General features: G+C 37.2%; 1 protein-coding gene across 1 annotated transcript; it reads right to left on the bottom strand.

Annotated features, from left to right (window-relative positions):
* Nucleotides 1–321: 321 nt before the first annotated feature.
* Nucleotides 322–13826, bottom strand: LOC126380614 (uncharacterized). The gene is made up of 2 exons (XM_050030145.1): nt 13811–13826; nt 322–743 (listed from the first exon to the last, which is right to left on the bottom strand). The coding sequence occupies exons 1-2, from the start codon at nt 13824–13826 to the stop codon at nt 322–324; spliced, it is 438 nt and encodes a 145-aa protein (XP_049886102.1).
* Between the last annotated feature and the right edge of the window lie 362 nt (nt 13827–14188).

Here is a 14188-nt window from a genome sequence, read left to right as displayed (position 1 = left end):
ACGTGATGGCCCAGCCTCATTTAAATCATAATATTGAATATATTCGCTGTCGGTTGTTACTCGATGTGCACCAGGAACAGCGTCCTCATCATCACTTTCATCGAAATAAGGATCTAACGGGAGATGTTTTTCCCCCGGACTACTTGGGGGTCGGCGGGCCTCGTGTACGAATGAAATAGATTCTTCCTCTCTTTTTTGTTGACTTCGACTAGAAGCTCTCTCGTTTTCATTAGTACTTAGCTCTACAGCGACATCACCATGAGCATCTAACTCTTGCAGACGTTTGATTAATTTCAATATGGCCGCGTCGAATATTGCTCGTCAAGTGCGCCCATTATCGTCAGCGTCGGTCACTGCAACGCTGGCCGGGGTATCAGTAGGAGTCGCTTGAGGTGCCTTCGTAGGTAAAAGCTCTGTAGGTATGGGTTTCGTGGGTAGAGGCTTTGATGGTGTGGGTTTGAGGATGGGTTTTGTTTTTTTATAAGGACCACCTTTAGAAGGTCCTCGTCGCGGTTCTGGATTCGGTAGTGGTTCGGACTCTATCGGTGTTCGCCTCGGTGGCGGTGGAGGTCCTTCGTCCCCTCTTCGCAGGCGATATGTGGCTGTAGGTGGTGGCAACTCTATGAGCCTTGGCAACTCAGAAGATTGCCGCAAGATCCCCGGAGCAGGAGATACGTTGGAACCAGGATCGTTCACTAAGGAACGACTTAGCTGACTTCCCTTTGGCGGTATTGGTGTCGACACTGTTTAACAAAAATAATTAATAATTAAGTATTGCAAATATCTTTAGGCGTAAAGTATTTCATCAAATGGTTTATGTACCTTTTCAGGTAAACATTTTTAAGTAGTTGAATCTTAGGATAAGCTGGTCTACGAGCACGCGTCTGGTAAAAGTACGCAATGCCAATATCCATGAAGGTGTCTACGCTACGCCGGTAGCTTGGTAAGTTGGAGCTGCTTTTCGCGAAAAAATAAAAAGCCTAAGCCTAAATAGTTTAACTTCTTTTCTTAAATATTTATACATTAGAGAAGATTAGATTGTGTTTTCCAAAATGAGAGGAGTGGTGACATGAATTCTCTTCTTGCTATAAAGGTCAAGATGTGAATTTAGAAGTATTTTGTCTTGGGTACGCTTATAAACTCACTTGTGTACCTACTCTTAATTCAAGAGCTATTGTATTGCAAAATAAAGTATTAGAACATGGCTTTTCTACAATTGCATATTTGCGTACTCTAGGGTGATCCTAGACCAGTTTACCCAACAGCCATATTTTGGCCTAACATTTGAAAATAGTTTGTAAATAATTGAGAAGTACTTATACAAGGTACTGAAAATAACAATAGTAGGTACCCACACTATACTAATTACTTAATTAATTACAGATGATTTTATAATAATAGAAAATAATTACAACCGATACCTACAATTTTTTGTGACATACTAAAATTGGAAGAGATTTAAAATTTTATTGGCTGTAGTTTATTTTCGCTTAGGTAATTGGCACTAAGTATGTTTACCTACCTATTATCACAAAGGGTTAATATTTTTTTAAAAAAGGAAGGCTTCGCTCGTTATATTTAGTTCAAACCCCGACTACGGAAAAAACGCGTTCTAAAATTTATGAACCAAAAAATATTTCTCCGAAATGCTTCCCCGCAAACAAAAAAATATGTATATCTAACATCACCGAAAAGGTAAAAGGTTGTTCATTTTTATAAAGTACTTACCAAATAGTTATGTTTCAAGTTATGTTCAAATAGTTATGTAGGCATACTTACCTACTACGTATTATTGACATAATGGTAATATTGTCGTTTTGGTACATGAAACAAAACACTGTACTAATAAACAGAGGATGTATGTAGGATTAGGCCTTCTTGTCATAAGTATGTGTCTAGTTATAACAACACTAAGCAACCAACGGAAATCGAATAAATAACGGATACTCAATTGGTCTACTAAGTAAACAGGGACTGACTTCGGTCTACTATGTTTACGTCATTATATCAATATCATAGTTGAAGTAACATTCGTAGGTATTTGAAGCTTAAAAAAATTCAAGTAGGTACCTTTTCCTTTAGCGCTGAGTACGTGATAATTATTACGTACGAAACCAGAAGAGGCCTAAGGCACGATTTATTAAATTGTCTCTATGATTTCGTAGCAAAAGTGGCTGCAAGTTGTCTTCTAATAATAATATTTATTTCGCTTCACAAACTTGTATTTACATGATTGCTTACCTTAAACACATTATTATATTACCAAACAACAATTCTAAAAACATAAATACTTTAACTTGTGTTAAAGTTCTGATTGCTAATTGCTCTGCCCTGGGGATTTCATGTGAGTATATGTACTTACTAGCTTTTGCCCGCGACTTCGTCCGCGGGGCGTGTTATAAAAGAGAGATCTTTGTGTGTGTGGGTGTGCATATCAAATTTCAAGCATCTAACTTATGCAGTTTTCATACAATTTTTTTCCCGCTAACTCCCATTTTTCAAAATACAGCCATAACTAAACTTTATATTTACTAAGGTATTTTTTTGAAAACATCTATCTTACGCGGTTTCGATTTTTTCATACAAATGTTTTTTCCCGCTAACTCCCGTTTCCGTGGGAATTTTGCAATATCCTGTTGTAACTAAGCTATAAGTTAACTAAGGTACCTGCATGCCAAATTTCAAGCGTCTAACTTAAGCGGTTTAGATTTTTCATACAAAAGGATTTTCCCGCTAATTCCCGTTCCCGTGGGAATTCCGGGAATTCCTTTCTTAGTGCACCTTTACGGTACCTAAGCTAAGTTCCTTCCAAATTTCAAGTGCCTACATTTAGCCGTTTAGGCTGTGCGTTGATATGTCAGTCAGTTTCTCCTTTTATATATTTAAGATTAGATACGTACTTATAATGTATGTTGTGTTTTAAGAAACCTGTTCAAAAATATAGGTTTCGGTTAAGTATGTGTACTGTGTCTTTTGATCCGACTTATTAGTAAAAGCCACTCAACGCCCGACGAGGCACGTCAAAAAAAACAATGGTGCAGCTGTTGTATTGTTCATCTATGTAACTAAGCACCATTGTTTTTGATACCTACTGACTTGACTTGCTTGTAAATATAAAATAAATTTTCCAATAAATGCTTTAAGTGAATATTTGGCTCTTTTTAGATACCTACAAAAACTTACTTCCACAATCCCTATCGGAATAGAATTTAACAATATTACCATTATATTTTTAATGATTGTTCACCAAATGAGTAATTGAACTTAGTAATTATAAGTAGCAACATCTTAGTATTTTACAACGCTAATCTACTACTAGATGATATTGATTTATGCCATGATCATAGTGTAGTCTGAGACATGTTCGGTTTGACCATGACGGTCAAACTTTTACCATTATACATATCTTCTCCAACAAAATGGTAAATCTCTAAGGCAGTTACCGTAGGGTTCATTTTGATATCTACTTCGTTATCGAATCAGGTGGTGTATTTACTTCCCTTGTTGCTTTAATACGATTGTTTAATAAAAAGCCATAGGTATGCAGCGACACGTCGGGAAAGTCGAGAAGCCGGCCAAAATCATACTTATATGGTAATTACTCGGCGACTAGTGGGCTATAAATATTTTAGCTACAAAATGCAGTAAATGTTTGAATTAACAGCTCAGTGAACGTTAATTTACCAATATCAATAATAATCACAATAATCGACATACAAAAATATGTTTACTCGAGGTAACATGGATAAGTGTTAAGTACCGAAGTCGACGATTACCTAAAGCGACGCGAAGTAAGTTGCTGGTAACAGCTAGTTATCAAAATTGAATTCAGAATGTTCTATAGTAAGTGTGTTTTTTGTTTTACAGCCAATATACGCATAGTTCCTAATTATGTTTTGTATGAACTAGATTTCAATCAATCTGCAGGATAAACAGCAAACAGAATTAACAAGCTTTGTGGCGTGACCCGCCACGATCATCATGTTATTTGTTGACCTTCCATTGGGAATTATGAAATGTTTCAAAGCAACAGAAATGTAGTGCGTTATCAATTTATTATTAATCTTTTAGCATATTTAGTAGGAAGTACCTAATTATTTGTCGATCGAACACTCCATTTTGAGCCGTAGTATACTAAAACGTCAGCGAGGTGAGAAACGTTTAGTTTATGTGAGTATTCTTAAGAAAATGTTTCTTAATGTTTAAATATCGAGATTTTACCAGCAACACAAACAAAACATAGCATCACGCCTGTAACACCAAAGGGGTAGGCAGAGGTGTATAGTATATAGGCGACTCCTCGCCAGCTATGTTTAGGTAAGTCCCATGTAATAGAGTGCGAACCTATTACCATTGTAGCCGGGTAAAAACCCTAGAAACCACGTGACATCAATTATCTGTGAACCAAACATGAATTCAAACTCAAATTCGGATTCAGTGGTTTACAGCCCGAGCCCAGATTCGAATCCGTCACCCTACGTGGTAAGTCACGCCTTCTCCAGAGACGCCAGCTATCACAGATAGGTACACGGATCGCGGGGATTCACTGGTCGAGATTTTACGACGATTTCGGTTAAGTACAAGTAGGAATATTTTAAAACCAAATTTAATTGTATGTATATTTCTTTTTAACCTGGAATACACTTAAACTTAAGTAAGGAGTTGCATCGTGTATATATTATGTTACGGCTAATACCCGAAGTGCGGCTACACCTAGTTATAGCCGTTTAGGACTAGGTGTAGCCACCTACTCTTGGTTAAACCTAGTACTAGCCGATTGTTTTCGGGTAAAACTAGGTCTAGCCTTCATCATGCCGGCTACAACTGGATCCAGCCATTCCCTGTTGGATTAAATTAGACCTATCCGGTATCATTCCGGCTAGAACTAGGTCCAGACAATCCCTGTTGGATAAAACTCAGATGAGTGTCCCGCCAAGCCTTCCGCCCCGCGTCACACTCTTGATCACAGCATCTGCTCAGCGGCGCGGGGTGGAGGGCATAGCAAGGCACTCGCCTCTGCAGGTTGTGAGCGCCAGGTGCTGCTGATCTACTGCAGGTCTACTAGCGAGTATGGCTCACAGCGTCTGCAGCAGCAGTGCGTGTCTTAGTTTTATCTAACAGGGATTAGCTGTACATAGTTGTAGCCGGCATGCTATCGGCAGAGCTTTGTAGATATTAAAAAAACATCCAATAAAAAGAAACGTGGAGAGATTTTTTATTCTTATAAATCACATTGTAGTACAATATTAATTTAATATAATAGGAACAATCAGGAACATTTTTTAAACGACAATAGTTGCATATTATAATTTAAAGAATGTTATTATACTTAATCTATAATAGATGCCACTGCAAAACCAAATGTGGCAACAAAAAGTGCCTCTGCAAAGCTACTGGTATTTTGTGCAACTCAAAATGTGACTCAAGTTTAAGTTGTTCTAATACATAGTTATGTTACTTTATAAAAGTGTGATTTAAAATAAAGTATAAAGACGTAGTTATTAACCTTGTATACTTGTGTTATTGGACTAGGTAAGTACCTTCAGCTGGATTAGATTTCAACTTTTGGTTGAATGATAGGTAGATATTTTGAAAGAAAAGAGTATTTATTATTAGAGTACACCACAGTAACAATACAAAAACAGTAGGGGGAAAACGTTCCTCAAGAACAATATAGACGGCGCTGTACACATTTTTCTTCGTTTAACCTTCTAATTTTATGGATAACAGACATAATGCATCTTTTATCTTTGTTTTTGGGTAGAAATTTCTGTTTTCATTATACCCAGGTAAATTACATCTTCCACCCATTATTATTCTGATTAAAATAAAGAGAAACAACATAGGTAACAACATAATATGCATGATGTGTTCCAAATAAGTATTAAGCAACAAATCTTTATAAAAGTATATGCTTCTGCCTCAATATATGTATTTTCGAATAATTATGTACCCGAGTGATGAAAAAAAAGGTAATTATCACGTTAAAGCTGTACAACGCCATCTATATTGTTGTTGGTGGACGTGCTCAATAAATGCATCCTCAATAGATGTTTACTAGTGAGAACAAAGGGTTTCTGCAGGCCCAGCTTTTTAACATCGTAATACACGGTTTTCCAGACACATTAGTTAAACAATGAAGATTGGTTTTTAAATCCCCATTGTGAACTTGTCACTTGTATACCTGACACCCCTTGTCGTGAACCATAATTAATCATGTAAGGTCACGAATTATCTGAATTCTGAATCACATTCCAAAACTGAAATGTGTCATAGTTATATGAAATACCTATGGGGCAAAATACCCACAAATGGGCAACGTGCCCATAGCTGTATAAATATAGGGTAAAAAACCCACGATATTAGAATATGGGGTGAAACCCCGCGAATGGCCTCCAACCGCCCCTTACAGCCATCCCTGTCCACCTGATAGAATTGATAAATTCATCTGATTACCTGATAAATCACCACAACGATATTACCTACTGCAATGTGTTACTGTTTGTTTTACTATCCGTTTTACTGTTTACTGTCTATTGGTCTCTTTATCGATTTATATCGGATAATACAAATATAGCATAACTGCTATCTAAGTAATTAGGAAAATATATAAGTACCTATTATAAGACTTAACTGAATATTCTTCCTGCGCATCGACAGGAAGTCTAATAAAACTGTTGTTGATTGTTATATCTGAAAACACACTGTTTCTTCTCTAATCTGTTTCTGAATAACCTGAATATTGACTGATTTTCATTCTCTGCTCTTAATGCACCTTCATTTGTTCTCACAAATTATTTAGTTTTTTCGTAATGACAGCCCGCCAAAAGCATCAACTTTTTTCTGGCCAGTGTTGTTATGTTATGACAAATATATAACCTACAAATCGATTACTCACTCGAGTAAAAATAAAATCGATATGATGCATTTTAATATTATTGTGAATTTGATTATTTAAATTCGAGAACTGATTACAACTGTAAAGGCTTTTTAATTACGGACTATGTATGTTCTATCACTGAACATAATGTGCATCAGAGACGCGAGCATCGAAGCGAGTAAGTAATTATTGCAATTAATGCCTTGTATCCGCTTGTTAGTATAAAATATTCATGGCTGAGCATTTTGCGGCATCACAGGCAAATCAATACTTTCAATTTCAAATAAGAATTTTTTTATTTTTATAAATATCTTCTTGTTTAGGTATCATAATCCTTAAAATCCTAGGAATTATGAAGTGGAGATGAAGTCGATGGAAAACATTTCAAGAAAAAGATGAGAAGTGCACAGTCTTAGTTTCATTAAATAAATGTACTTATTCTATTATTTTATTATGCTTGGGAGCTAATTATAATCTTGTAGAAAAAAATCAAAGATCATTGTTTAGATTTACGTAATCTGAAAGCGGGACAGATGTGTTCACATGTATACGTAGTAAAATTTCTCGTATTTAACCCGCCGCCTTCTCTCCCTCCACTTAGACTCGGTTCCTAGACGTGCGGTAACTTTTGTTATGTTAACTCCCTTTAAACATCCTGAACACATTTTTAAAAGAATCTCTGGGCAACTTGTTGACCGACCTATGCCTGTCTGTCATTAACGGCTTCCGCACTCCAGTCGTTATGCAGTCGGGCCCGGCTACTATTTACTTAAGTAAGTATGTTTTCGTTACATGAAGCACGTCAGCAGCTTGACACCAGGATTGATGAAGTTGGTCATCCACTTCACAACCCACATGAAGAATATAGCGATGAAATGGCAAGTGAATGACAACAGTAGCCGCATATTTGACAAACAGCATGCAGTGTACTATCAGTTTATTACCTATTTGAACCTTTGACATAAAACATTCCTGTCCAACGGCAAATCGAATCAAACCTCAAACGATAATTTACATTGGACGCACAATTTCAATTCTCATCAGATGCTGACATCACAATTTCATCTATCCAAACTTGTTCAAAATTGAAATACGGTGATACGACTCACCACCTATCACCGCTGGTCTAACAGAAAGCTCGATGACGCGTGGGTACTTTCGTCAGTTCACCACGCACTGGATGTACCTCTGTCTACCCCGATAGGAAGTATAGACCTAGTCATGAGCTTATGTTGTTATGTTAAAAAACCCCGACCCAAAAGGAAAAAATACCTTTAAAAACAGAAAATTATAATTTTTGTTTACCTATGCTTCTATATTTCCTAATATCGTCACTGGAAAGGCAAAAATACGTAAGTACCAGGAGGCCATTTCGGGAAAAAGTCATTTAAAGTATTTTTTCGTTTTTTTATCGTTATTTTTTACCAATTTATCCAATTTATATAACGTCAACGTAAGATTAGGTACATAGTTTTTTTTCATTTTCTATATCTAGTAATACATTGGCCCCGATTCCTGCAGACACCGCCTAATTTTATTTAAAGTTATATCCGTCATTTTCATATCCGTCGAAAAGGAAAGGGACGGATGATTCACAGCTCTTAATTTTAGGAAGAATGAATGAATGAATGAATAACCCGGGCGAATCAAAAGGTACGTCGCTGGTATGCAATCCGTTTGACGTGCTGTCTACTTAACTGTGTCGGGTTATTGACGGATGTAAAATTTTTAGACGGTTGGTTTAGATTTGTGCTTAAAATTGACGTGTGTTCCATAAATTTTATGCTTGTCAATTACCCGTCCCTTTCCTTTTCGGCGGATAAGAAAATGACAGATATAACTTAAAATAAAATTAGATGGTATTTACAGGAATTAGCACCATTATAACATTGACTGTAATATAACGATATTGGCACTTATGTAATTTTGTTTTTTTCAGAGACGATATGTATTCACTGACCTGTTGGTAAAGTAAACTAAGTCCAGTTTAATTAAAAAAATGAAATTATCGATTTAATATTTGTTCATAAGTATTTTGCATCGCGCGTTATATGCGGGATCCATGTTACGCCTACAGATTGACACGCTTGCCACTTACACTATTGATGAGAATACTAATCAAGATCAATGAAATGAGCCCAAGGTCAACAGAATTAACGTAATCGTTATGTTCAGATCCTACGACAACTATTTTGCCGGCTCTTTCATCAGACCCTGGATAACAATCAGCAACCACTAGGGCTAGGTTATCCTCCGCGGCGTCTCACACCTTCCCGCCCCGCGTAAAGGGGCAGAAAATGTTGTATTGGCAACTAACGCCATGACTGCCCTCCGGTCCGCGGAGGCTTGTAATACACAGAGAAAGAACCGCATTCTTATTTTTGTTAAAAAAGAATAAAAAAAATATCTTAATTAAAAAAGTATTGGATAGTTATCGTTAAATGATGAACTACTACTCGTACTTCTGACATATTTTTTTATTGTTACAACTTGGTTACAACTGTCAAGTAACCAAGTAGCGAAGATATCGCGTATCGGCCAGTAATAAATAAAAAAGGTCTTCCTATAAGCGGAGTCAACTCTAATGATCATGACTATTATACGTATGAGAGCTACCGCATGAAAACCCGCACCTATCAAAAGTGGCTGCAAGTTGTCTTTCAGACTGTGAATTTGCTTATTAACCGACTTCAAATTAGAAGGAGGTTGTCAATTTTATAATGTATATTTAACTGTTTATCATCTTTATTTTGTGATTCTACCGACGATGGATGTTTTGTTGCCGTCGACGGAAAAAAAAATCATGTAAAACATTTTTATAATCACAACAGTATCGGAATCCCGGAGGGAATACAATAGAAGCTACTAGGAACTACGCACATTGTCGTAATTTACAGGCTACGAGAAAACAATGTTGCCAAACTAAAAAAATATATATTTATATATTATTAGCCTATACAAGTCCTACTACTGGGTACAAGCCACCCCTTAATCAACTGGAGGGGATATGAAATATTTACCACGCTGCTCCATTGCGGGTTGGTAGAGGTGTTTTACGGCTAGTAGCCGGAACTAACGGCTCAGTGTCTTCCGAAATGGAACCATCTTACTTTTTCGGACAATAAGGTGATCCAACCTGGTATGTGACATATCCTATCCAAACGAAGAACAAAGTCACAGAGGTGTTTTCGATAGTGTCAGAAAGTAAGTATATAAAGCGATAAAAAACTGTCGACTTTATTGGCGTGGTTATAATACGGCACTTAGGCTTAGTAGGTATTACTAATAACTATTGATTTATAAATATGTTACTATAGTAACTTAGAACAGATACCTACCCTGCCGGCGGCGTAGTCGGCAGTACTCTTCCCATCATATCATTTCAAACAATTGCCTGAGCCAAGGTTCACGCCCTCCTCCAGCATCCTCAGGCATATAAAATAAATAATTATAAGCTGACGACTATATTTCCAAGAACCCACGTTTCACCTTCACGCTTTCGGGCTTGTTGTCTAAAAATGTTAATCATGTGAGAGCCCTCAGTCATCATCATTTGTCCGGTCTAGTAGTGAATGCAAACCGAGCCTAAACTACAATAAATCATGCTGAAAAAGCAAACTTCCTAATACGAGTATATTAGTAGAAGCACTGTTGCCGCCTAAACGTGGCACGCCGCGCCGCGTTTCCATAGGTTAGATTAGTTAGATTAAACCCGTACAGTAAGTATAATTTTATTTGTCCAACGTAACAGATACGTTATTAACCAATATTAATTTCTGCTTGTTTTATTCTTATTATCCCCTACTGGGATGGAGGACCCCAGATGCTCGAATTTCCATTCGCAATATTTAGTCAAATTCCGATTCAAAATATATTTATCCAGTAGGTAACATAGTTACATTTTGAATCGTAATTTTTACATAACGAACTTGTCATCAGCTTAAAAACTACTGCAGGTTTTGAATTATGGTAGGCTCTGTAGCTTTGGAAATATAATTTCGCATACAGATAACTATAATCTTATTATAGAAATGCACATCCATTGTCATGAAATTGAATGTAATATAGGCCTTGGTATCGGTTGCTTTTACCTACTGAGAAAAAAACATTTATAAATATATAGGTATAGCCTATATACGTTCCACTGCTGGGCACAGGCCCAAAAGGAGAGAAGGGGAGAGAATGAAGAAAAAGCATCATCATCATTCATCATCTCTTGTCGGTGTAGCATTCTCCATTCTATCAAAGGCCAATTCTTTCACTTTTTTATAAGACACGACGTTCACCTTCTCTTTAATCTGTTCTAAGTAAGCTCTTTATGGCCTTTCCCTTACGTTCTTTCCTCGTTACTTCCCTTCTATGATGTTTTTAATACATTCTTATTAAGTGTCTTATTAAGAAAAAAACATTATTTCAAAAATAAAGAAAACCCAACAAATGAAAAAACAATTTCATTATAAGTGCGTTGATGTACGCAAGGTTTTGTAACTCCATCCCCTCCCGTCTCTGGTGATAAGCGGAAAGACCTGAAAACATGCTTGTGCCATCCCGGCGCGGCCGGTCGTAGTTGCGAATCTCGGAGAGAAGGGAGAGACGGGCCGATTTTTTTGACGTGACTTATTATAGATTTGCCGCAAATAGCTGCGGGCTCTTCCCGATACAAAATTTAAAAAAATAGGCCTGAGGCTGCCAATTAGGCGCGATCCTAGTGAGAAATCGTCGTCCACACCGGCGGGGTCGGTATCGGAATTCTAGAGTGTTTGTTGTCGCGACCTGATTGGCCGCCTCTATAGCTAGAGTAATCGGATCGTCGCGTCGGAGTCGTATATTACGTCCTATAGGCACCGATACTTTTCAGTACTGTCCCTAAGCGGGATGTATTCGGAAGGGGCAACTACCAAAGGCTTTGGGTGGTGCGGAGCAGAAGCGAAAAACGTTTTGAAGCTAATTTGAGCCATTGGGCAATGATTGACAGAACTAGAGATGGGCCGATAGCAAAAAGCACTAAAGGAAAACGTGGAACCCGCCGGCAAGTTCGGTATTGGCCCCAATTCCTGCACACACCTCCTAATTTTATTTTAAGTTATTCCCGTCATTTTGTTATCCCACGAATAGGAAAGGGACGGATGATTGACAACTGTTAATTTTAAAATGAATGAGTAAATGAATGAATAGCCCGAGCGAATCAAATAAGTTCTCGTTGGTATGCAACGCGTTTGACGTGTGCTGTCAATATAATTCTGTCGAATTATTGACCGATGTAAAATTTTTAGAGGGTTGTTTTAGACTTCTGCCTAAAATTGGCGTGTGTTTCATAAATTTTATGCCAGTCGATTACCCGTCCCTTTCTTTTTCAGCGGATGAGAAAATGACAGGTATAACTTAAAATAAAATTAGACGGTGTGTAAGTACAGGAATTAGCACCATTGGGAAGGTAAAATGATTGTAGGTGCGGTTGTATCAGTCATTTATAATTATAACAATGATATTTTCCATTATTGCACTGGAAAAGTTACCTATAGGCATTGATTTATATGGGTAACTATGTTACGTAGGTACCTATCGATTGATTTTTCGGATGTTGTTAGGGTAGATACCAAACATAACAAACATAAGTCGCAACTAAATCGCAATTGGAAATGTAAGGTATTTTTGTAGGTATTTTTATTATATTTTTGGATGTAAATGTTATTTATTATAAAAATGTTGGTGCGTTGTTTTTTTTCAATATCTCTTACAGTAGGCTGAATGACGTTTATACCTTCTTCAAAAATTTTATTTCTCTGAGACTAATGAAGTTAACGCAGCGCACGGGCCGACGAGAGCTGGCTGGAGTGTGCGTGAGACACCGATAGTAACTGTTCTTTAAGTCTTATGGAACTTTAAACAAGGACGGCAACATACTACGTAGGTACTGCTGCATGTAAGCTAATCATCTTCGTCCGAGATACTCTTGTAATTATAAATCGAACTTCACAGGTAAGTTCGTTTGATTCTAAAATATTCTCGATTTGATTATCGCAATATGTCAGCTCCGATTAGTAATCTGACTAATTAGAGGTATTCCCACGTAAAAAAAAAACAATAATAGACTTTATTAACAAACACTGAAAAAAGTATGGCAATACTAGTTTATAATAAGTAACACGCAATTTTTGTGGCTATCGTTACGGTTACATGTTTAATTTCAGATACAGAAATATTACAAAAGTACGTATCACATTTGAAGTACTTCCTCTCACCACAATGCCTACAAATGACACATAGAAAAGATTTTTAAAAATTGCAAGGGTGTATATTAACAAAAAGTATATAAAAGGTAAGTTCGTGCCTACGAGTACTTTCAGATTGTTTAGTCTCACATTGATGGCCTCCGTGGTCCAGTGGTTGAGCTTTGGGCTCACAATCCGGAGGCCCGGGTTCGAATCCCGGTGTGGACACATCACAAAAATCACTTTGTGATCCCTAGTTTGGTTAGGACATTATAGCCCTATCACCTGTTTGTCCGAAAGTAAGATGATCCGTGCTTCAGAATGCACGTTAAGCCGTTGGTGCCGGTTACTACTTACTGATGTAAGTATGTAGTCGTTACATGAGCCATGTCAGGGGCCTTTGGCGGCTCAGTAATAGGTAACCCTGACACCAGGGTTGATGAGGTTGGTATTCCACCTCACAACCCACACGATAAGAAGAAGTCATGATCACGTTAAGAATTCACTATTTGCTCAAACAAAACTTGTACGTTGTATATTGACACTCCGTCAAAAAGTAGGTAAAACAATTATCAATTGAGCAGGTAGTTACCGGATATAATTTAGAAAGTAACGTTTATTAATAATTTAAAAACAATGCAATAGTAAGTATAAGTTTGTAAGGTTTAAAACAGCTAGGTACTTATTGGAAAAAAAAACACATAAAAGTAGAACTTACTCCTTGATTTCTTCATGTTTTCAAGCAATGTCGTTATTTCAGGAGTCTCATTGATAAACAGAGTTCAAATGATTCACACTGACACTATTTAACTAGAAATGCAATAAAGTTCCAACGTAAAAAATATAAAAAAATGAAGACAAATAAAATAAAATTGGAAAGCTAATACCAGGAAATGATGATTATTAATAATTAAAGTGGCACTGTTTATAAATATTATTATGACAATAAGTATCGGGTACGTAAGGTTCGCGACGTCGGTCCGGGATGAAGATCCACAGGTGACTGTGGGAGCTGTACTAGCCGACTGGCTCCGGCCAGCCGATAACACCCTCGCAACAGGTACAGTCGAGTTCACCTAAACAACCTGGGCGCGAC

The sequence above is a fragment of the Pectinophora gossypiella genome, chromosome Z (assembly GCF_024362695.1).
Source record: "Pectinophora gossypiella chromosome Z, ilPecGoss1.1, whole genome shotgun sequence".
NCBI lineage: Eukaryota > Metazoa > Arthropoda > Insecta > Lepidoptera > Gelechiidae > Pectinophora > Pectinophora gossypiella.
Note: the sequence above shows the minus strand (reverse complement) of the source record. Positions and strands in the feature narration are given on the sequence as shown.